This window comes from Garra rufa, chromosome 25, assembly GCF_049309525.1.
Source record: "Garra rufa chromosome 25, GarRuf1.0, whole genome shotgun sequence".
Taxonomy (NCBI): Eukaryota; Metazoa; Chordata; class Actinopteri; order Cypriniformes; family Cyprinidae; genus Garra; species Garra rufa.
In genome coordinates this window covers 22234547-22260321 of record NC_133385.1, presented here as the reverse complement: position 1 = coordinate 22260321, position 25775 = coordinate 22234547, and the positions used below count along the sequence as shown (strand labels likewise).

The 25775-nt window shown below is 32.6% G+C and overlaps 1 protein-coding gene across 4 annotated transcripts in view; it reads right to left on the bottom strand.

The window, feature by feature from the left end:
* Nucleotides 1–2277: 2277 nt before the first annotated feature.
* Nucleotides 2278–25775, bottom strand: part of erc1a (ELKS/RAB6-interacting/CAST family member 1a) — a 41892-nt gene continuing 18394 nt past the window's right edge. Inside the window, exons 10-19 of one of the 4 annotated variants that reach the window (XM_073831475.1) lie at nt 24283–24423; nt 23843–24036; nt 23559–23570; nt 21342–21429; nt 21081–21212; nt 16357–16517; nt 12515–12662; nt 12142–12243; nt 4858–5025; nt 2278–2377 (exon numbers count right to left, since the gene is read on the bottom strand). In XM_073831475.1, coding sequence (XP_073687576.1) covers nt 4972–5025; nt 12142–12243; nt 12515–12662; nt 16357–16517; nt 21081–21212; nt 21342–21429; nt 23559–23570; nt 23843–24036; nt 24283–24423 — 1032 coding nt within the window. In that variant the 3' untranslated portion in view covers nt 2278–2377; nt 4858–4971. Of the gene's footprint in view, nt 2378–4857; nt 5026–11428; nt 11486–12141; nt 12244–12514; nt 12663–16356; nt 16518–21080; nt 21213–21341; nt 21430–23558; nt 23571–23842; nt 24037–24282; nt 24424–25775 lie in introns of those variants that run through there. The other 3 variants (XM_073831477.1, XM_073831476.1, XM_073831478.1) reach the window with 3 other exon arrangements.

The following is a 25775-nucleotide window of genomic DNA, read 5'->3' as shown; positions in this document are numbered from 1 at the left end:
GTTAAATGATTGAGGAAATGTAAAAAACCTACATTTGCAAACTAGTCCTAGGTTTTTCGCTTAATCTGGAAAAAACACTGCAATTCTCTTAGGTTTTTCGCTAGGACCAAACCAGTGCAGGAAGATTCATTGGAGAGTGGATATCAATAATTATCAAAAATAAACTTTAACTTTCAAACCTCTATAGTAAAAGGGACCCCAAAACGTTTGAAAGGGGCAGGGCCGCCTTTACTAAAACTGCTATATCTTTTTAACGAATGAGATCTCTTCGCCAAACCGTGTGTAAGAGCTAAATCTGAGGTCACATGAAAGAAGTCGCGGAGCTTGGCCACTTGGTGGCGCTATAAGTTAGAAAAAACTTAAAAAGCAGCCATAACTACGCAACCGCATGTCCTATCAACGTGAGAATCGGTAGACCCGGTCTTGGTCCAAAGTGCCAGAAGCGTTTATAAGGATATTTGCATTTCTTGGCCAAAACATGGCCGCCATAGGCCAATGAAATTTGAGCACCTATTAGACAAGCTTAACGGAGGTTGATTGGAACGAAATTTTCCGTTCCTGTTTGACTCACGGCCCTAAAGGTCTGAGAAATTTGAAAGAAATCGGCCACTGGGGGATGAGATCGCATGTTTTCAAGGTTGTAAACGATTGTAGATTGCCGTTTTTTTACACATAAATAAGATATTCGTATCATACGATAGACCTCTTTCTGAACGACTTTGCCTCTAGAACCGCTGCTGTCAGTCAAATGCTTTGTTAAATGATTGAGGAAATGTAAAAAACCTTCATTTGCAAACTAGTCTTTTAGGTTTTTCACTTAATCTGGGGGAAAAAAACACTGCAGTGCAATTCTCTGCACTCTCTAGGTCAATAATTATAAAAATTTTTGACATTTACCCTTTGGGAAGCTATAATGAGGTTGTTTGGGAAAGGGGCCAGTCCAAATATACCCAAAAGCCTATAAAACCTAAACAAAAGCTCAAAACTTCACAAAACAGGTGATTCTAAACAAGCATGTCAAGTTTTAGGGAGATCGGACCACAGCTGCCACTATAACAGTCATAAACGTTAAAAAACATTTCCACATTTCTGTGTTAAATGACCAGGATTTGCCAAAATTTGCCTTTTTAAAGATTGATTTAGGTGGTTACAGAGATACTAAATAATATGTACTGTCTTTTTTCATGTGCTTAAATGTGTTAAAGTGCTTGAACCCTGGTAATCGCTGCTTGCAGTTATATTTGTATTTATATTTGCCCAAATGGCAAACGTTATATCCCAACACAAACACTAAATGAAAAGCTCAGAGAGTGAAAACACTGATAATACATATTTATATACATACACATTTATACAAATTCAGAACACCCATACCCGTGTCTTTTGTCTGATTTTATCATCTCATTTTCATTTAGATTTTTTTTTTTTTTTTTTTTTTTTAAAGTGGACTATCCATTTTTTTATTTTTTTAATACACGAAGACAATAGGCCACAAATGCAACATAAAAAATTCCACTTTGAGAGAGAGAGATAGACACAATGATATCCACGTTTATGAGAGCACATAAAACCAGCAATGCGCTCTCAGAAACTGGTTATCTCGACATGATATGAAGATATTTGGGAGCCTACAATGTCCAGTCTAAGAGCTGCTAGAAAACAACTATAGTCGCATTAAGCGAGATCTGTAATTTCTTGCACACACCCCTCGGTGGACTCCTTCATGAGCAATGCAAACTCTTTTCATATATATTCTATGTCTATTCTTTGTAGCAGCTGTTAATTTGAATTAAAGGACACAGAACCTGATTTTTTCCACTGACGAAGTGTCAGGTGTGACAAGTAGACATCACTATCTATAAATGTTTATGTCATGCTCTTGAAGGTGTCCTATTTTTTTCAGTAAAGGGGAAGGGTCATCCAATGAAGTATAACCAGTGCAAGACTGCTACCTAAACGCAATATAGGGTCTGATAGTCTTAATACTGAATGCAGTTAAAGTAGCATAACACTTTTTTTTTAATTGTTTAACAACAGTTTGGCATTCAGTTATGTTTATATAGCACCACCCATTGATCAGGTTAACATTCTAAATCAGTTTTTACTCAACCATGATGACATATCAAGAGAACGAAATTAAAATTGCATTCACGACTCAACTAACACTGCATATTTTCAAAGCTGCACCAGTATTAAGACTACAGACTGTTACAGGCTCTTAGAGGGCTCCGGTTTAGTTCAGGTGAGGGCAGAGAGACAGTGGAGGTTGGAGTGGAGCTGGAGGGTTCAATCATGGCCAGTTTGGGTCTGGAGGTCCAAAGCTGGGTCCAGGGATCCTAACTGCAGCTCCACACTGACTCACCGTCCCAGGCTCCCACTAAAACACAAAAAGATTTACATGTATGTGAATTAAATCATATGCAGAAAAGAATTTATGCCTGTAAGGATTTAAAGGGATAGTTCACCCAAAAATTCAAATTTGTCATTAATTACTCACCCGTTATGTTGTTCCAAACCCGTAAGAGCGTTCATCTTCAAAACACAAATTAAGGGATTTTCGATGAAATCTGAGAGCTTTCTGACCCTGCATAGACAGCAATGCAACTGACACGTTCAAGGCCCAGAAAGGTAGTAAGGACATCATTAAAATAGTCCATGTGACATCAGTGGTTCAACCCTAATTTTATGAAGCTGCGAGAATACTTTTTGTGCACAATGAAAACAAAAACAATCACCTTATTCAATGCATACGTGAATGCGTGTTTGAATAAAGTAACAGTTTTAGTTTTTTTGTTTTTAGTTGCTGTCTTTGCAGGGTCAGAAAGCTCCCGGATTTCATCAAAAATATCTCAATTTTGTTCTGAAGAGAAACGAAGGGTTTGTAAAGACACAAGGGTGAGTAAGTTATAACAGAATTGTAATTTTTAAATGAACTATCCCTTTAAAACATTTGAACTTCAATGTGAATATTGTTCCAAGTAATGACAATTAAATAGATTTTAGGGCCGTCAAGTGATTCAAAATTCTGATAATTGACAATAATTCCATGCAATGATGATTAATAAATCTGCCTGATATTTGTAATGTCAAATAATAATACTTTAATAAATATTTTTTAAACAAAACCGCAAAAAAAAAAATATATTATGGATTTTTTCGGTATGATTACATTTACATATTTGATAATTTTATGACATATCAGTTATACATAAAAGCCTCATTCTGCCACATAAGAAAAAAATAATGCTTTGTAAATCATAATTATGACCAAAAAAGGTGAAATTTTAAAAACAAAGGCAAAATAGACATACAAAGTCATAATTATTAGATCAAATGTCAAAATTTTTACATAACATCATATGTATGACAAAGGCAAAAATCTTAGGTCAGAATTATGAGATGTCAAAATTCTGAGATAAATTCTAATTATGTATTAAGTCAAATTTTTAATTCCATAATTTGTCAGATTTCATTTTTATGTCTATTTTATTACGGGCTTTTATAGTTAGAACTATACTATTTAAGTTTTTTTATTTGCTTATGCACACCTAGAAAACTATAAAAGTTATACAAGTCAAAACACTTTACAATAAGGTTCTTTAGTTAACATTAGTTAACCACATTAGTTAACATGAACTAACAGTGAACTGCACTTATACAGCAATTATTAATCTTTGCTATGAACAAACAATGAACAACTGTATTTTCGTTAACTAACGTTAATGAAGATTAGTAAATACAGTAACAAATGTATTGCTCATGGTTAGTTCATGTTAGTACATTACCTAATGTTTAACTAATAAACCTTAAGTTGAGAAATTATATAAAAATTATAAAAGTCAAATTATGCCATCATTCTTATTTATCTCAATATCAACTGATTGTGAGAATTTCAACTTATTGTCTTATTGTTTTGACATAATTTTGATTTAGTATCTCATCATCTTTAAGTTTTGTCATGATTATGATTTACCGAAGAATTATTTTTTGTTTTATGTGACAGAAAACTGTAAAAATTAGATCAATCAAATTATGTCATAATTATAACAGTTTATCTCAATATCAACTTTTTCAAAATTTCAGATTTGTCTTGTTTTTATGACATAATTGATATTTTGCGTCATAATTTTGATGTAAGCATTATTACAGTTTTTATTTTTGTTTCATGCAACACCATAAAATAAAATTATAAAAAAGTTGAGAAATTATATAAAAATTATAAGTCAAATTATGTCATAATTCTTAGTTTATCTCAATATCAACTTTTTGTCAGAATTTCAACTTGTCTTATTGTTTTGACAATTTTGATTTAGTATCTCATAATTATAAATTGTGTCATGATTATGATTTACCAAAGAATTATTATTTTTTGTTTTATGTGACAGAAAACTTTAAAAATATGTAAGTCGAATTATGCCATAATTATACAAATTTATCTCAATTTACTTTTTTGTCTTGTTTTTGACATCATTTTCACTTAGTATCCCATAATTTTCTTATTTGTGTCATAATTCTGATTTACCAAAGCATTATTATTATTATTTATCTTTTTTGTTTTATCGTGACAGAAAGCTATAAAAATGATATAAATTGAATTATGCCATAATCTCAATATCAACTTTGTCAGAATTTCAACTTTTTGTCTTAATTGTTTTTGACATAATTTGGACTTAGTATCTTATAAACATTTTTGTGACATAATTATGATTTACCAAAGCATTATTATTTAAATGTTTAGTTTTATGTGACAGAAATGGGTTTCCATAGTTATAAGCCATAACATAAAAGTTCATGATTTGCTTATGCACACCTAGAAAATGATAAAAAGTTTGACATGTACAAACATGTAAGTGTTACCTGTGAGAATGTGTGTGGTCACTGGCGGTGGGTCCTGGGTAACTGGTGTGATGAAATGTGGGCTGAGTTGATTGTGTAAGTAAAGGGGTTTTTGGGGAGGTTGGACAGGGATGATCAGGTGGCCAGTGTAGAGCTCCTGCGCGCTGTAGCTTTCCGCCCAGATCTTATCTACAGAGGAGACACACAGTTACTACAACACAAACAGAGGATCATGGGAAACAGACAGTCTGTTCTCATGCAGCTAGAGTTGATATCGTTCACTACAATCACATCATTTCTATCAGCACGATGCTTTTAAAAGACACAAGATATGTCAGCATGCAAACACATGCTTTTTAGACATGATGAGATGAGACAAGACATTACGCAAAATGGTGAGAAGTGGTTCAATTCTATTATATTTTTGTGACAGTTTTTGTTAGTTCTTACATAAGGAATCAAGTTCTTGTAGTGCAATAAGCATTGTCATCAAGATTATGTTCTCATGTCTCTGTGATTTTAGTTTCTTTGCTGATATCTTTTTTTTTATTATTCTGGGTCATGCTTAGTTTCCAGTGAACACTGGTTTAGATAAATACTGATGAACAGCAATGAGTGTTCCTTTATTTAGTTGATGTTTCTGTAAACAGACAGCAAACTGCTATGTGCATGATCTCCTCTGGCTAGACTTACCCAAATGGATTTAATAATGGCTTCATTTTGTGTTTGGAAGTCATTATTTTTATTCAGAACAATAATTTGTCATTTTGATTCTGCTTGATATTGCGAATTGGTGTGTCTTACCATTATTTGAATGTATTATCTTAATTATGAGCACACCGGTTTGTAGTGTGGCTTACTTCCGTGTTAAAAAAAAGGTGAATTGGTCAGGAAATAAAAACTAAATGAGCAGCCCTGGGAAATTTGATTATATTATATGCTTATATCATTTTACAATAAGGTTAATTAGTTATTATTTAACTACATTAGTTAGCGTGAACCAAGAATGAACAATACTTCTACAGCATATGTTAATCTTAGTTATTGTTAATTTCGGCATTTACTAATGCATTATTAGAATAACAAGTTGTGAACATGAACAAACAAATAACAACTGTATTTTTGCAGTAAATTATTATTAGTGCTGGGCAGCGATTAATCGCATCCAAAATCAAAGTTTTTGTGTGTGTAATATATGTGTGTGTGCTGTGTATATTTATTATGTATATATAAAGACACACACATACATTATATATTTTGAAAATATTTAAATGTATTTATATGAATATATTTATCTAATTTATATTATATATAAATATATTTAATATATAAATAACATTTTTTTCTTAAATATATAAGTGCACATAATAAATACACACTGTACACACACATATATTATGTACACAAATGCCTTTATTTTGCATGCTATTCATCATTAGTCATTGCCCAGCACTAATTATAATAAATAGTGTAATACATGTATTGTTAATTGTTTGTTTGTGTTAGTTACCACATTAACTTATTAACAAATGACACCTTATTGTAAAGTGTATGTATTTTTATGTATTTGAAATCATATGCTTACCAATGCTGCATTTATTTGATAAAAAAAGTAAAATCTGTAATATTGTGAAATATTATTACAATTTAAAATAAGTGTGTTCTATTTGAATATATTTTAAAATGTAATTTATTCCTGTGATGCAAAGCTTCAGTCTTCAGTGTCACATGATCCTTTAGGAATCTTTCTAATATGCTGATTTGCTGCTCAAGAAACATTTGTCAATATCAATTTTTTATGTCATAATTATAACTATATATCTCAAATTCAGCTTGTCAGATTCAACTTTTTGACCTGTCATAATTTTGATTAAGCATTTCATCATTTTGACTTTGTATGTGATAATTAAGATATGCCAAAGCATTATGGGCTACCATAGTTATAACTATAACATTAAAAAAAAAGTATTTGCTTATGCACACCTAGAAAACATTGTCAAGTTTGTGTGAATTATGCCATACTTACAAGTTATTAATAATTGTACATAATTGTAACAGTTTAGTTGTGCTGATTTTTAGATCAGTTATAATTATGAATTAAGGCCAGTTTTTTATGCCGTAATTATAACTGTTTATCTAAATTTCAACTTGTCAGATTCGACTTTTTGTCTTAATTGTTTTTTTTTTTTTAATCATGCTTTTGATTAAGCATTTGATCATTTAGACTTTTTTGTATGTGATAATTAAGATGTACCAAAGCATGATTTTATTATGGGCTTCCATAGTTATAACTATAACATTAAAGTTTTTTTTATTTGCTTATGCACACCTACAAAACATTGTCAAATTTTTGTCAATAGTTGTCATAAGTCAAAGTATGCCATACTTATGACAGTTAATAATAATTGTACATAATTGTAACTGTTTAGTCGTGCTGCATAATATTTTTGAGATCAATTATAATTATGAATTAATCCCAATTTTTCATTCCATAATTATAACTGTTTATCTAAAATTGTTCTTGTCAGATTTTACTTTTTGTCTTTTTTTTTTGGTCATAATATTTGTTAAAAATTGTATAATTTATTTTTTTTCATGTGATAATTAAGATTTACAAAAGCATGATTTTATCATGGGCTTCCATAAGTATAACTACAACATTAAAGGTTTTTTTATATTTGCTTATGCACACCTAGAAAACATTGTCATATTTCTGTCAATAGTTGTCATAAGTCAAATTATGCTACAATTATACCAGTTATTAATAATTGAACACAACTGTAACAGTTTAGTTGTGCTGCTTAATATTTTTGAGATCAATTATAATTATGAATTGTTTTTGGGGGGGTTTTGTCATCATTTTGATTAAGCATTTCATAATTTAGATTTTTTATGTGATGATTAAGATTTATCAAGGCATGATTTTATTATGGGCTTCCATAGTTATAACTATAAGTTTTTTTTATTATTTGCTTATGCACACCTAGAAAACATATTTCTGTCAATGGATGTCATAAGTCAAATTATGCCATAATTATAAAAGTTCATAATAATTGTACAGAATTGTAACAGTTTAGTTGTGCTGCTTAATATTTTTTAGATCAATTATAATTATGAATTAAATCAAATTTTTTTATACCGTGACTATGACTTTAACTCCAATTGAACTTGTCAGATTCGACTTTTTGTCTTGATTATTTTGGGGGATTTTTTGTCAGAATTTAGAATAAGCATTTCATAATTTTTTTATGTGATAATTAAGATTTACCAAAGCATGATTTTATAATGGGCTTCCATAGTTATAACTATAACATCGACGTTTTTTAATTTGCTTATGCACACCTAGAAAACATTATCAAATTTATGTCAATAGTTGCCATAAGTCAAATAATGGCATACTTATAACAGTTAATAATAATTGTACATAGTTGTGCTGCTTAATATTTTTGAGATAAATAATAATTATGAATGAAGTCAATTTTTTATGCCATAATTATAACTGTTAATTTCAAATTCAACTTGTCAGATTTAACTTTTTGTCTTAATTGTTTTTTGTTTTTGTTTTTTGTATGTGATAATTAAGATTTACCAAAGCATGATTTTATTATAGGCTTCCATAAATATAACGATAACATTAAAGTTTTTTTTATTATTTGCTTATGCACACCTAAAAAACATTATGTCAATAGTTATGTCATAAGTCAAATGATGCCAGAATTATAACAGTTAATAGTAATTGTACATAACTGTAACAGTTTAGTTGTGCTGCTTAATATTTTTGAGACAAATAATTATGAATTACGACAATTTCTTCATGCCGTAATTATAACTGTTTATCTCAAATTCAATTTGTCATATTCAACTTTTTGTCTTGTTATTTTTGCTCATAATTTTGATTAAGTATTTCATTAAGATTTCATTCAATAATTAAGATTTACCAAAGCATGATTTTATTATGGGCTTCCATAGTTAGAACTATAGCATTGAAGGTTTTTTTTTTTTGGCTCATGAACACCTAATAAAACTATAAAATTGTGTCAGAAGTTGAATAATGCCATAATTATAATAATTAATTACAACAATTTAGTCGTGCTCCCTAATATTTTTGTATAAACTGATATTTTTTGTTCATTCGGTAACACTTTACAATAAGGCGCAGTTTGTTAACATTAGTTAGTGTATTAACTATCATGAACAAACAATAAACAAAGCATTTAATACACTATTTATTCATCTTTGTTAATAAAAATATTGTCGTTCATTGTTAGTTCACGTTAGTTCACAATGCATTAACTAATGTTAACAAGCACAACTTGTAATTATATTAATAAATTAGTAAATCCTAAAATTAACATTAACGAAGAATAATAAATGCTGTAGTAGTATTGTTTATTAATAGTTCAAGTTAACTAATGTAGTTAACTAATGACCCTAAGTTGATACTTGATGAATGGAAAGTTCAAAAGAACAGCTTTTATTTGAAATTGCAATTTTTGTTGGACTTTATTTTACAGCGTTTAGTTGTTGGAGTCTATAATTTCTAGAATTTCTTAATATTTAAGATATTCTATATATAAAATGCTTAAACTTTGTTAGTTTCCAGATTTCAAATCATAGATTCTGTATGCACATTATTTATTTTACTGGATATTTAACTTTGTACTGTACATTTTGTTTTATTAGAAATTTACTTACAAATGTTATTTTTATGTTCTTTATATTCTATCTATTAACCATATATGTAACACTTTACAGTAAGGTTCATTAGTTAACGTTAGTTAACTACATTAATTAACATGAACTAAGAATGAACAATACTTCTACAGCATTTATTAATCTTAGTTAATGTTAACTTCAGCATTTACTAATGCATTATTAAAATTGTGTTAATTAACATTAATAAACATACTGTAATAAATGTATCGTTCATTGTTTGTTCATGTTAGTTAAAGGTCCCATATTGTCAAAATCAAAATTTCCAGGCTTTTTTCATAATAACTGAGGTCTAGGGGCTATGTAACTACCATATGAGTTTCAAAACAGTCAATCCACAGTAAACTGCACACAGCCTGCTTAAAGTAGCTGTTCATTTTCACGAGCCGCTGTGACTTCCGTAACGATGTGACGTCCGATCTACTCAGTCACCGCCTTCAGTCACAAACCAACGTCCCACCCTCCTTTTGTCAAACCCAGACAATATCGCGTCCATAACATTGCTGAACAACAACGCGGAAACTAATCTAGAAAACCCTGTTCAGTCGATAGATGCCGAAACTACATCATTGCACAGGCTTCAGAACAACGTGAATATAAGAGACCAGCGGCACGTCAACTTCAGCCTCTTTCACACAGCCATTCCGGTAAATACACGGATAATCTGTCCCATGATTTGTTCCGGAGTTGTTTAATTTGGTTCATTCACAGTTGTTTTCTGGAATCTGTGCGTGCTTTACACACAACCAATAAAGACATGTGACGTGGATGTGAGATGTAATGCGACGCGTACGTGTCACTAAACTGAAACTAACCTGAACAAACTGTGCTTCAGCGCTGATAGTGAGGAGCTGGCTCTGCCCGATCGCCGCTTCATTCCACTTTGCACGTATTTTTTTGTCGTGAAGAGTCGCTGGGTAACGTGCATCATCACTACAACACTGCCTTTATGGTTCTGGCTTTTGTTCACACAGCGCTCGTTCCCGTAATTTTCCAGAATCAGCGCGCATTGTGAAAGGGGCTTTACTAAAGCAACAGTTATGTAGCTTACTGCATTCGGTGTTTGAAAAAGAAAAAACATTAATGATCATTCTGGAATATCCTGTTGAGTATCAGCAGACTAGGCTCTCTCTATGGCTCTGGGTTCGGCTACAACGATACATGACCGTAGTTACCTGTGATTGGCCTGGCTGTGCGTCACTCAGAAAACAACAGGCCAATCAGAAGAGAGGCTAATGAATATTAATTAGATGGGCCAAAATCGACCTGTTTTTGACAGAGCTCCTAAAAAAGGAGCTGTAAAAATATATTGAGATGGATTTTGGCACTTATACCGCAAATATATATTCTTAAGGACATCAACAACTAAAATAAACCTCCAGAAATGTGTACAATATGGGACCTTTAATACATAAACTAATTTGAACAAGTTTATGCAAGTAAGTAATGGGCAAATGTTATGATTTTGTAAACCTGCAAATGAAAAAGTTTATCAGCATGTTTAAAGATAAGTTATTTTTGTAGAAAAGGAATTTGAATCTGGTGGGAACAAGTGTGGAGAGTGTGGGAAATACGGTCATAATGCACCATCTGGGATTACGTTTAACCACAAAAACATACAAGAAGATAACAGGCTTCAAAAAGGGGAAAAGCAAAACCAGGAGAAATGAGATTCATAGACTATTTCATCGCAGTGCAGTTACAAATGAGCTTTGAAATATCCAAAAAGTTCTTCGCTAATAAAAAGCATGTTTGCACTGCGTTGACATAGCCAATAATCTCAAACAGGCAGAGCGGGACAGGCAGGGTTTGATGTCACATGGGGAGGAACAGGGCAGCTGAGATTGGCTTTTACATGTCCATCAAAGAAAATGCTCACCCTTCTAAAACAAAATGGCTGCCAGTGAGGCTATGCCCAAATGCCCTCCTCATCATCCTATTGGTTAAGAGATGGCAGGGTTTAGCCAAGTGCAGCATGGGAAAAAAGATCAGGTTAGTATGTGAAGATATCCAGGTAGAAGCGACCCGTAAGCGCAGACGCAGGATCAGCTTTCAGCGTCGTTGATGGGAGGTACTGCATTATGAGTTTCAAGGGCAACTGATCCTGGATCTCCGCTTAGGGGCGATTTCTACTGTCATGAATAATAGAAATCCATAGGGTTATGATCAATATGAAGGCAGTAAAAGGAAATGATGGCGTCTGCGTTGGAGATGAGGCCAGCTGCATTTCAATTACGGTGACGCGGCTGAAATGGAAATGGATGGCGGAGCGTCCGTTTCCAATTCAGTTTCTAATATGAATATTTTATTAACAAGTAATGAAACTGGCCACACCTCCAATTTGTCTTTGGCTTGCTGTTAAGATTAAGCTCCTATGAATATGATATAAGCAAAATACAGCAACGGTACAATTATTTCATATTCAGCCATATTGAATTTCCACTGAAGAAAAGAAAACAAAGCTGATGACTAAGAAATTTAAAGAAACAGTTCACCCAAAAATGATTTAGACGTCATGATAAGAGGATTTTCATTTTGGGGTGAACTGTCTCTTTAAGACTTGTGCTGATGTTTGTAGGACCGGATTGGGACCTGATCGGGTGATTTCGGAGGTTTGTGGTTGGTCTGGTCGGGTGGCGTTTTCAAGTATCCGTCGTCATAATTATCCGCCATGAGCTTCATACGGTTCTGTGTCTAGGAGAAAAGAGAAGGCGCAGATTTAAGGAAAGATTGGAGGGTAGAAAAGGAGAAAGACAGAAGGTTTGGGGTGGGGTTGAGAAGAGATCAATTAAAAGCACATCAATAGAGCTTGTTTGCATTCAGAAAAGCCACCAGTCAAAACAAAGATGTTTTTTTGTCTAGGCCTTTTAAGTTCTCTGTGATCATTGATTTAAAGCAAACAAACAACTTGACCTTGATGACAAACAGATACACCCCGGTCAGAGCCGTGTGACGCAGTCCGTACCTGCTGTTTGAGCTGCTGCACCAAACGGTCCTTCTCTCTCCGCAGCTGGGCCACTTCCTCTTGTGTCTTCTTTTTTTTGGATGAAGACAGCTCCAGCAGGGCTATGTTAGCATCCTTCTCACTTATGGCTGCCAGCAGAGCCTCCTGTCTGTGAGTTGTGGAAATCAAAATTATTTTTGTTAACCGAATTAAAAACATATTTATATTATAATAATAATAATAATAACTATTATTATTATTACTAAAACTATTTACAAATAAAAAATAAAACAAAATTAAATGATCAAAACTATAATAACCCTGGTTTAAATATTAAAAGCCAAACTGAATTTATTATTATTAAATAATTAAAATTAAGAACAAAAATACAAAAAAATAAATTACATTTTAACAAAATATTATTATAATATTATTATTGTTGTTGTTGTTGTTGTTGTTGTTATTTATATTATTATTATTATTAATTCATTATTTATAATAATATTATTATTATTAATACTTTTACATTATTATTACTAAAACTATTCAAAATAAAAATATATATATAATGAAAACTATAATAACCCTGATTTAAATATTAAAAGCTAAACTGAATTTATTATTATTAAATAATTAAAATTAAGAACAATAATACAAAAATAAATTACATTTTAATGAAATATTAATATATTATTATTATTATTATTGTTATTATATTATTATTTAAATTCATTATTTATAATAATAATAATTATTATTATTATTATTATTATTATTAATTTTATATTATTATTACTAAAACTATTTAAAATAAAATATATATATATTATGAAAACTATAATAACCCTGGTTTAAATATTAAAAGCCAAACTGAATTTATTATTCTTAAATAATTAAAATTAAGAACAAAAATACAAAAAATAAATTGCATTTTAACAAAATATTAATATATTATTATTATTATTATTATTATATTAATAAAACTAATTAAAAACAAAAAAATATATAATTAATTATCCAAACTATAATAACCCTGGTTTAAATATTAAAAGTCAACTGACAGAATTCATTATTATTATTATTATTATTATTATTAATAATAATAATAATGAATATCAAACTAAATTTATTATTATTATTATTACTTGCACACTATTAAAACTCATAAAATTGAGAACAAAAAATACCAAAAAATATAAAAAATAAATAATAATAATAATAATTTAAAACTATAATATCACTGGTTGAAATTATAACAAGTCCATGCCCAATGTCAAAAATCATTTTATTAGTAGTAGTAGTTGTTGTAGTAATTGTACACTATTAAAGCTAATTTATTGAAGAACAAAAATGCAAAAATAAAACAAAATTTTTCAAACCATAATAGCCTTGGTTTAAAAGATTAGTAGTCTGAGCTTAATGTCAAACAGCACTTTACAGAAGTACTGTGGAAATGCTCTTCAAAGCAATTGACCTCATTGACAATGACCAGGAGTCATCCAACACTCGACAGAGCAGGTTAAAGGATGTTTGCTTTCAAGTACAAAACATCTCAGGGGAATATGGATTTTGTCAAAATGATTGTGCATAATTGTCTCAGTAAGACTGAAATAGCTTGCTTATTCTCGGTGTTTCCACAGATTCCCAGGAGCAGGGCTGAAGTGTGGAGACAGAAATAGCAAACAGAACAAGCCACGTGCAGAATGAATCATCCTCGCCATTTATTATCTGCACAAATACACGGCACCAAAACATATACCGAGTTAAAGTTTTACAGCCTATTTTTCTGTCAAGATGTTTATCCCCGTTTGCTCTCTATTAATTGATTTATACCAACACTACAGCCTGCCAAAGTGACCTCAGAATAAGCTCCCATGTGAAAGATGGTTATTTAATGGTTTAAATATGTTATCTGGAAAAACTATTTATTTACATCTCAAATTCATTATATAACACAAAGCAAATGTGTCTCCTGCACGAATGGCATTTGAAGACGAAATATATTTTAAATCTTTACAATATGCTGTTATATATTGAACATGTTAATGCATGACACCACATGTGTTCAAATAATAAGCAGTGAAGATTATGATTGCAACTAACTAATACTGTTAATTACCAATAGTCCACTGTATCAAATCAACAGAGCACTAATTTTCAATGTAGATTCTCTAACATCCAATAGATAGATATATAGTTGAAGTCAAAAGTTTACATATACCTTGCAGAATCTGCAAAATGTTAATTATTTTACCAAAATAAGAGGGATCATACAAAATGCATGTTATTTTTTTTTATTATGTACTGACCTGAATATATTTCACATAAAAGACGTTTACATATAGTCCACAAGAGAAAATAACAGTTTTAAACTTATAAAAATTACCCTGTTCAAAAGTTTACATACGCTTAATTCTCAATATTGTGTTATCTGAATGATCCACAGATGTTTTTTGTTGTTGTTTAGTGACAGTTGGTCATGAGTCCCTTGTTTGTCCAAAACAGTTAAACTGCCTGCTGTTTTATAGAAAAATCCTTCAGGTCCCACAAATTCTGCGGTTTTTCAGCATTTTTGTGTATTTGAACCCTTTCCAACAATGACTGTATGATTTTGAGATCCATCTTTTCACACTGAGGACAACTGAGGGACTCATATGCAACTATTACAGAAGGTTCAAACGCTCACTGATGCTTCAGAAGGAAAAACAATGCATTAAGACCCAAGGGTGTAAACTTTTGAACAGAATGAAGATGTGTACATTTTTCTTATTTTGCCTAAATATAATTTTTCTTCATTTAGTACTGCCCTTCAGAAGCTACAGAAGATACTTACATGTTTCCCAGAAGACACAATAAGTTAAATTTACCCCGATCTTCAAATTCAAAAGTTTTCACCCCCCGGATCTTAATGCATCATGTTTTCCTTCTGGAGCATCAGTGAGCATTTGAACCTTCTGTAATAGTTGCATACGACTCCCTCAGTTGTCCTCAGTGTGAAAAGATGGATCTCAAAATCATACAGTAATTATTGAAAAGGGTTCAAATACACAAAACTGCTGAAAAACCAAAGAATTTGTGGGACCTGAAGATTTTTCTGAAGAACAGCGGGCAGTTTAACTGTTCAGGACAAACAAGGGACTCAAGTGTATGTAAACTTTTGAACAGGGTCATTTTTATAAATACAACTATTATTTTCTCTTGTGGACTATAAGTAAATGTCTTTTATGTGAAATATCTTATTCAGGTCAGTACTAAATAAAAAAGTAACATGCATTTTCTATGATTCCTCTTTTTTAATTAAATAATTAACATTTTGCAGATTCTGCAAGATGTATGTAAACTTTTGACTTCAACTGTATATACTGCAAGTGAGCAACAAAACTAGACAATATGCTATAAATAAGAGATTTGTTCTGCATTGTTGGTTGCTTTATTGATTATAATGGAAGAATTTAGTATATAGACAGTCAGCGAGCTCGTGCTGTACGCAGATGCATGAAACTATGTAAACCAGCAATGACAGCTTCATTCATTATAACAGGATGGAAGCACTCTTGTATTGTTATGTTGCCCGCTTTCTGTATATCATTTGTTTAAAATCTGAATAACACTTTTGTTTTTCATGCTGCTGTGAAGGCCAATGCGCGAAGTCTGTCGTTTAGTCACCGCCTTGATTTATTGATGTATAAAACAGGCTAAAATCATTCAGGAATAGTTTGTTTTGGATTTACAACCTACATATGGAACATGGCCTGCAGATGCAAAATAAGTGGTTTAATTTGATAAATCATCCTTTTAGTCTCCATTCGGATTCTTTGCAAGCACTGTTTTAATAATTTGTACAAAGAAAGGTCATAACATACTTCATCTCCAGCACCTCCTCCAGGTGTCGCCTCCTTTCAGCCCTCAATGTGGTCAGATGGGCTTCTTTTTCTGCCAGAGACTGCTGGGTGGACGACATCTTGGCCTTCATAGACTCAAGCTCCAGCTTCACTTTCTCCATGGCTCCCAGCAGCTCTTCCATCTTTTCAAGACGAAAACAGAAGGTAACTTATTCGTTACTGTTTATTCTGTATTTTACAAATCAACTAAATGTGTTGTCACATTTATCGCTGTTCGAGGAATTTTCGCAGGGCGAAATCCAATTAAAATTCACGTGATCGGGAATGTGTGAGTGATTTATCCTACGCTTATTTCACATCGTGTTTAAGCTGGTCACGCAATTTCTCTACGTTGACCAACAAGCTGCTTGGTTTGAAAGTGACTTCTATGTGATCTGGGCTTCATCGCTACACTACACTCTTAAAAATTAAGGTTCCGAAAGGGGGTTTTGGCAGAGATGCCATAAAAGAACCATTTTGGGTTCCTCACAGAACACTTCTTGATAAGTTCTAAAAGGAACCATTTTTTAGTTATCTAAAGAACCATTTTCCACCATTTGTGCATTGGAAATATTCAATGGATGTTAAAGATTCCTTGTGGAATTATAGATGCCAATAAAGAACCTTTATTTTTCACGTTCAAGGCCCAGAAAGGTACAAAGAACATTGACAACATAGTCCATGGGACATCAGTTCATGTGTCGATGAACAATGGTCTAACGGGTTTGGAACGACATGAGGGTGAGTAATTAATGACAGAATTTTTCATTTTTGGATAAATTATCCCTTTAAATGTTTTTTTTTTTGTTGCAAAAAACATAAACATTGACTTTCCTTAATGCAGGTGCCAGAAAATGATTCTAAATGTTTTGATAAGAAATCAGCTACTATTTACTGGCTTCTGATGGTATAAAATGGTTTCTAGCTGATTCATTCTGTTGAGCATCTTTTTCAAGTTGGTTAGTCCTGGTAGACTACCTTTGACCAACAAGAAACTGACTACCATGTTCCCAAAACCAGCTTCAATAGCTTGCCCTGGTATGAGCTGGTTTTTACAATATGGAAATACAAGTATGAATTACCATTTTCTTAGAAAAATAAGTGGTGGTGCTTTGATTAGCATGGTAGTACAATGGTTCTTAACTTTTTTTGACTCCAATGCCCTCCAATTGTTCACAACAATGTTTGAAGACCCCATGGCTTTTCTAGTTTCCTGCTATTAACTGGAAAATGACTCAAAGATATATAAAACTATTTTTACTTACAACTTCCAAAAATAGATCATTATAAAAATGCCCATGGAGTTTTAAGATTTCATTAATTAACTTTATGTGGCAGGGCATTCAGGCCATCAGTGACTACAAACCCAGCCACTCCACCCCCACAGTCACCGATGTCTTCTTCCTGAACGAGCTTAATGACTTTTATGCTCGCTTTGACTCACCCATAACACTTGCCTCTTCAGACGTCTACACCGCACTGAGCCGGATCAACGCGTGCAAGGCTGCTGGACCAGACGGTATCCCTGGCCGCGTACTGAGGGCATGTGCAGAGCAACTCGCTGGGGTATTCACAGACATTTTTAACATGTCCCTTGCCCAAGCAGCTGTACCAGCATGTTTTAAATCCACCTCCATTGTGCCAGTGCCGAAACACTCCAACCCAACATGCCTGAACGACTACCGCCCTGTAGCACTCACACCCATCATTATGAAGTGCTTCTCACACCTCAAGGGCTCCCTCCAATCCACACTGGACCCACACCAGTTTGCCTACCGTGGCAATAGGAGCACAGATGATGCAGTCTCCATAGCGCTGCACTCTGTACTCACACACCTGGACAATACAAACACTTATGCACGAATGCTGTTTGTTGATTTCAGCTCAGCATTCAACACTGTCAGACCTGGACGTTAACACCTCACTTTGCAACTGGGTTATGGATTTTCTGACTGACAGACCTCAGCATGTTAGATCAGGTCACATCTGTTCCACTACCGTCACACTGAACACTGGTGTACCACAGGGCTGTATGCTGAGCCCCTTTCTCTACTCCCTCTTCACCCACGACTGCAGGCCTGTGTATGGATCTAACACCATCATCAAGTTTGCAGACGACACTACGGTGATCGGTCTCATCAGCAACAACGATGAGACTGCCTACAGGGAGGAGATTCAGCACCTGGCCACATGGTGCACAGACAATAATCTGCTCCTTAACACCACCAAGACCAAGGAGCTCATTGTGGACTTCAGGAAGGGAAGAAGAGGCTCACATGAACCCATCCACATCAATGGGATGACTGTTGAGTCTGTTTCATCCTTTAAGTTCCTGGGGACCCACATTTCAGAGGACCTATCCTGGACTACCAACACCTCCAGCCTGGTCAAGAAGGCTCACCAGCGCCTCTTCTTCTTGAGAACACTTAAGAAGAACCAGCTGTCCTCAGCCATCCTGGTGAACTTCTATCGCTGCACGATAGAAAGCATCCTTACGAACTGTGTCACAGTCTGGTACGGAAGCTGCTCTGTTGTGGAGCGTAAGGCACTGCAGCGGGTGGTGAAAACTGCCCAACGCATCATAGGGAGTCCACTACCAACCGTTGAGGACATTCATAAGAAACACTGTTTGCGTCGAGCACGCAGTATTCTTAAGGATTCCTCTCACCCCGCCCACAAACTGTTTTCTCTCCTGCCTTCCGGCAGGCGCTTCAGATGCCCAAAGACTAGAACCAGCAGACTGAGGAACAGCTTCTTTCCCAGAGCTGTCTCCTTATTGAACTCTGCCCCCCACTGACACCTTTGCCCCCCCACCCCACACACCCCTACAGTCTCCCCATTACCATTGCACTACTTAATCTGTTGCACTACACTGTACATATCCATTTGTAAATGCACATTTACATTGCACATATACATTTTGTAAATTTTTTATATGTATCTATACATTTGTAAAGTATTATTTGGTAATTCCTGCTTTAGTAATCAGCTACCTGTATATTATGTTCGTATCAATCTGCAATACCTGATTATAGTTAACAACAACCTGCATACTATGCTCCTCTATTTGTACATTCTACTTGTTAATAGCGCCTGTAAATTATATCCACAATACTTTCATCTGTAAATAATTTCCATAGTTTCTCCCTGTACATATCTCCCATTAGTGCACTTATAACTTATAAATTATACCTATATCCTGCACTTGCTGCTTATTGCACTCCTGGTCAGACCTAAACTGCATTTCGTTGCCTTTGTACTTGTACATGTGTATTGACAATAAAGTTGAATCTAATCTAATCTAATTTAATTATTTTGACTTTTCTAGGTCTGGAAATGACACTTTTCTAAAATGTGGCTTTATCATATATTCATGTTTATCAAGACTGTGGGAATCCTGGTTCTTCAAAGAAAAGTTTTTTTTTTTTTTAATTTTGGTTTATTTTGTTGGTTTATTTGCTAATTTTGTCTTATTTTTAAGGCATAGTTCACCCAAAAATGAATATTCTTTCATTAATTGCTCATCCTCATGTCGTTCCAAACCTGTAAGACCTTCATCTTCGTAACACAAATTAAGATATTTTTGATGAAATCCAAAAGCTTTCCCTCCATAGACAGCAACGCAACTGATACATTCAAGGCCCAGAAAGGTAGTAAGGACATTGTTAAAATAGTCCATGTGACATCAGTGGTTCAACCTTCATTTTATGAAGCTACGAGAATACTTTTTGCGCAAAAAGAAAACCAAAATAATGACTTTATTCAACAATTTCTTCTCTTTCCTGTCGGTCTTCAGTGTGCGTTCACAAGAGTACTACGACGCATGCGTGTGGTGCTGCTGACGCAGGAGCCAGCGTTCTGACATTGTCTGTATATTCTGGTTCAAATAAGGAAACGTCATTGCACACAGTTCGTATGCGTTTTTTCATATTCGTCATCCTTTCTTATCAAAACGCTTGCTACGAATGCGAAAACACAGAAAATCGAACCTGATCTGATTTTTTTCTTGACGGACGAAGGTTTCGGAGGCAGTGTGTAAACGTGATTGACACAACGTGAGGTCGTATTTAGTTTTATGTACATCATGCGTCTTCCTCTGTTTGTAAAAAGAAATTGTTGAATTAAGTCATTATTTTTGTTTTCTTTGCGCACAAAAAGTATCGTAGCCTCTTAAAATTGAGGTTGAACCACTGATGTCACATGGACTATTTTAACAATGTCCTTACTACCTTTCTGGGACATGAACGTGTCAGTTGCGTTGCTGTCTAAACAGGGTCTGAAAGCTCTCAGATTCATAAAAAATATCTTAATTTGTGTTCCTAAGATGAACGAAGGTCTTACGGGTTTGGAACAACATGAGGGTGAGTAATTAATGACAGAATTAAATTTTTGAGTGAGCTCTCCCTTTAAATCATATTAAGTCATCTTGGAGGTTTTCTGAGGCTCCCTTGTTGAGGACCAGCATGCTGTGGTTTAACATTTAGACAGTTTCCAAAGTTAACCACTCTGTGAGAAGTTGCTGTCTTCATAGCACTATCGTCACATAAACATAGAGAAGGGCGACTTTGACAACTGCATCACGACTCACTGTTATTTTGAGCATCTTGTGTCAAGAACATTTTTAGGGTGGCATATCAGTTTTTGTAGATGCATCGAATAGTCAACAGAATAGTTGATTCTGAAATACTAAGTCTAGTAGTATTGACCTGTTTCTCCTGGTGGTTTCGTGCGGCCTCTTCCTGCGCCAGCACCATCTCCCTCTCGGCAGTGATTTGAACGCTCTCTCTGAGAGCCTCCTCCAGCTCCTCGATGCGCTCTGCCTTCTGCCGCAGGGACTCCTGAGGTAAACAGGGCTCAGCTCATCATCGCACACCAGCACAGTTTGACAATGTTTAAATACACAGAGATCTGTCAGAACAGAGGAGCTTATGACAAAGCCGTCATAACTATCTCTCTGTACGTCTCACCTGCTGTGGGCCATCGCTGACATTTCTGCCCTTCCCTGACGGCTCCTTGTGTTTGCCAGACGACTTCTTACTCTGCTCTTTCATTTGCCTGAAATATAAACATGAAGCGCTTGAGAGAGGTTTAATAGTAAAATGAAGAGTTTAAGAGATTTGGGGGTGGAGGGGACTATTCAACAGCTGGAGAAAGAGCTGTTTTCATTATTGGTTAACAAATATGCCTGATGACATAAATAATAACTTCCTTGTGCTAGTCATAGAAATAAAACAGCGAATTTCCAGAGAAGAAAAATATATTCCCTTTCTTTGTTTTCACTTAAAACCCCATAAAATTGACTGACGAAAACGTGTTTCTGTGGGACATAACGAAGGGCCTGTTTTTTGTTTGTTTGTTTGTTTGTGTATTTTAAATAGAAACTTTCTAGACATTGTCAGGTGGGATTTATTTTAGTTTTTAATGTACTTTTACAATACTTTTAATTTATTTGCACAAAATAGTGTGGAATTTATCGGTTATTGCCTATAAGATGAAAATAAATATTGGGCAAAATTTTAATATTGGTGCATCCCCAGACAAATGATCTACTTCAGGATGTAGTGTTAATATTTTTATCATTTTTGTTTATTTTTTTACTTTTAGGTCATTTCACCTTTTAAGTATTAACATGTATAAAGATGACTAAAAGCTACAAAACTTTAATTATAATAAATATAAACATAATAATCCATACATTTTATTATTAATATTAATGTATATATTGCTGCATGTTCATTTTCCTTATTTTTATTTTTAAGTAACTTTTGTTGTCATCAAAAACAAATTTGAAGTTAATCTTTACAACACTTATTTAATAACACTGTTAAGTGTAATCTATAGCCAATCTCAAAATGAAAATCAATTTTTCATATTGTACATTATATTGTTGGGATGCCTTAGTTCCCTTGTAGCATTTAAAATGTATTAAAGTTTTTAGTACAAATGTTTTATTAATATGCTTTTTTTGTTTTTTTACTTTTTTACTTATTTTGGCAAAATAGTGCCAAATATATCAGTTACTGGGATCAAGTATACACTAGTATAAAAATGACTAAAAGCTACTCCTTTTTTATTATTAAAAAAATAAATAAAATAAACATACATTTTAATATTTTTTTTTTCATGCTCATTTTTCTTATATTTATATTTAGATAACTTGTGCTGTCATCTAAAACTCATTTGAAGCTAATCTTTAAAACGCTTATATTATATATATATATATATATATATATATATATATATATATATTATTTTTTTTTTTTTCTACTTTTAATTTATTTTGGCAAAATAGTATAGAATTTGTTTGTTAAGTATAATCTTTAGCAAATCTCAAAATGAAAAGCAATTTTCTATATTGTACATTATATTGTTAGGATGTGTAACCTCACTTGAGATTATTTATTTGAATGATTTGTAATAATTTTTTATTTATTTTTTGGTTTGTTTTTTAAATTTAATTTATTTCTATCAGTTTTTGGCCATAAAACGAAAACAATTATTGGCCAGAATTTTAATATTAGTGCATCCCCAGAAATCCCCAGATCTACTTCAAGATGTGTCATTAATATTTTTGGCTAGCTTTTTTTAGTTCTTTTCAAGTACACACTAGTATAAAGATAAGCATAAGCATAAATTTCAATATATATATATATATATATATATATATATATATATATATATATATATAAATTCAAATTTTCATTATTTTGCTGTCATCTAATTTGAAGGTAATCTTTAAAACACTTATAATTTAATAACAATGTTAAGTGTAATTAATAGCCAATCTCAAAATTAATACCACTTTTTTATATTGTACATAATATTATTGGGATACCTAACTTCACTTGTAGCATTTAAAATTATTTATTTCCTTTTTTAGTAATAATTTTTATTCCTTTTTTTCCTGGTATTTTACTTTTAATTTATTTTGCCAAAATAGTGTAGAATTTATTAGGTTTTTTTTTTTTTTTTTTTTTTTTGCTTGAAGAGAAAGACTGTAAATTTTAAATGCACGTCTTTAAAAAGTTATTTTTGTCTTTTTACCTTTTCGGTACTTTTGCATATACACTAATATAAATGACTAAAAGCAACAAAACTTTGATTTCATGGGGTTTTTAACACATTTTACTCTAATTCTTGAAGACTCCATTTGTGTGTGTGGAAGTACTCTTGCATTTACTAACCTGGAAGCCACACTAGGTACACATTTCCAGGTGAAAAAGTAAAAAAGAGGGAGACAAAAAGCAGAGGTTCAAAGGCCACTCAGCGTGAGAAAAAAACACTTGATCAGTGCTTCAAAGCAAAACTCAAAGAGGGGGAAAAGAAGCCCAGTCAAAACATCAACCTTGTCAAACGCAGACAACGTTTTGACGGTGATGCTTAAACACGGCAGCAAAAGCGGATAAAGACGTAACACGTCTTAAAAAGAGGGACGCCAAGTCAAGCTGAATAGGGGATACAGACTGACCTCTCCAGCTCACTGATTTTTCTGTCCTTGTCGTTCTTCTCGTTCTCCATCTGACGCAGGATGTCCAACAGACGATCAACTTCAGCCTGGGCTTTGGCCGAGTCTTCTCTGTGTCTGGCCACATCACATTCAAGTGAAGAAATCCTCTCGGATATCTCTGTGTTGGCCTGTGCATTGGCTGCGGCACTCTGGACCTAATAGATCACCGTGATAAAAACACACACAAACTCACATATATACAGCCATTCTTATGCTCACATTTGTTTTTTTGCTTTTGTAGTTGAGCTACGTTCCAATCTTCACAGCTACTGGGTTCCCACATTTTATGACCACAGAATTTCCACAGCCATTAGAGTTTTCTTATAATATGGTAAATTGCATGTTGGATTTCTATTTGTTTATAAGGTACTAATCTTTTGGATAAATACACTCTCGCTCACCTTCTTCAGTTGGTTCTCAAGTTTAATGCATTCCTCCCTCCTCTGCTCAAGGGCGATCTCTAGGCTTTTCAGTTTGGAGTCCTTCTTCAGACCAGATGAGGCCAGCGACGATGCATGCTCTTTGAGGTCCAGCAGGGAAGTCTGAAACCAAACTTAGCATTTAGGGTCCCGGGTATACACCCAACAAACATGTGTTTCGAGGTTGTTCAGCTTAAGTCCCTTCATGAGCAGATTTCTCTTTTTAAATTTCTCTAAAGTATTTTATTATACATATTAGAAAAAAAAAAAAAAAAAAAAAAAAAAAAAAAAAAAAAATATATATATATATATATATATATATATATATATATATATATATATATAAAATAATTGTCTTAATCAGTATTTTGTCTTGTGTATCTTGTTTCTGTAAATAAGCACTATTAACTATTAATACAAATATTATTTAAAAAAAAAATAATTAAATAGTTAACTCAGCAGCTAACTGAAATAAATTTAAGTGGAAGCAATTACTGACGTAAACAAAATAAATAGTACTATTTAAAAAAACAATAAAATTGATAAAAACACATAACAAAATCACTAAAGACTTAAACTGAAATTAAAATGAAAGCTGGAAATACAGAAAGACAATTTAAAATATTAATAAAAACTATAAATAATCCTAAAATAACACTCCAACATAGCTTAACTTGAAATGCAAAACTGAGAATTGTTTCAGATATCTGTTTTAAATATCAGATAAAAAAAAAAAAACAGTATTTAGTATTTTGTTTTGAGTATTTTGTCTCTTCTAATATTTATAAAACAATTTGGCAGGATTATTATTGTCAACTAAAACTAATAAAAACATTTTTGTCAATTGAAAGGTTTAAATATAAATATTAGATAAAAACTTAAACCAAACTAAAATTTGAACTGTTACCTCGGCAGCAAGTCGAGGCACTAAAAATACTTACTGGAAATAAATAAAAACTAAAACAGAAATAATGAATTAAACAAAATAAATAGTAATATTAAAAAAAAAAAACTAATCAGTTTAGTTATAACAAAATAACTAAAAATAACTTAAATCTAAAATAGAAATGAAAACTGAAAATATAGAAAACGTTTGAAATATTAATTAAAAATATAAATAATCCTTAAATAACTCTCCAACATATATTCATTTGAAATGCAAAACTGTGATGACTTGTTTCAGATATCTTGAAAATATCTGAATTTTATGTATTTATTTTTTAAATGTTTAATATTAATATTTTGAGATTTATTTAAGAGCAAAATTGCATAAGATATTACATTTTTGGACTAAATATCAAATAATTTTCTACTAAAACTATTAAACACATTTTGTCAACTGAAAAGTTTAAATATAAATATTAGATGAAAAACTTAAACCAAGAAGAATTTTAAATGTTACCTCAACAGCTAACCAAAATTTAAGCACTAAATTTAAAGCACTAAAATTACAAATGGAAATAAATAAAAACTAA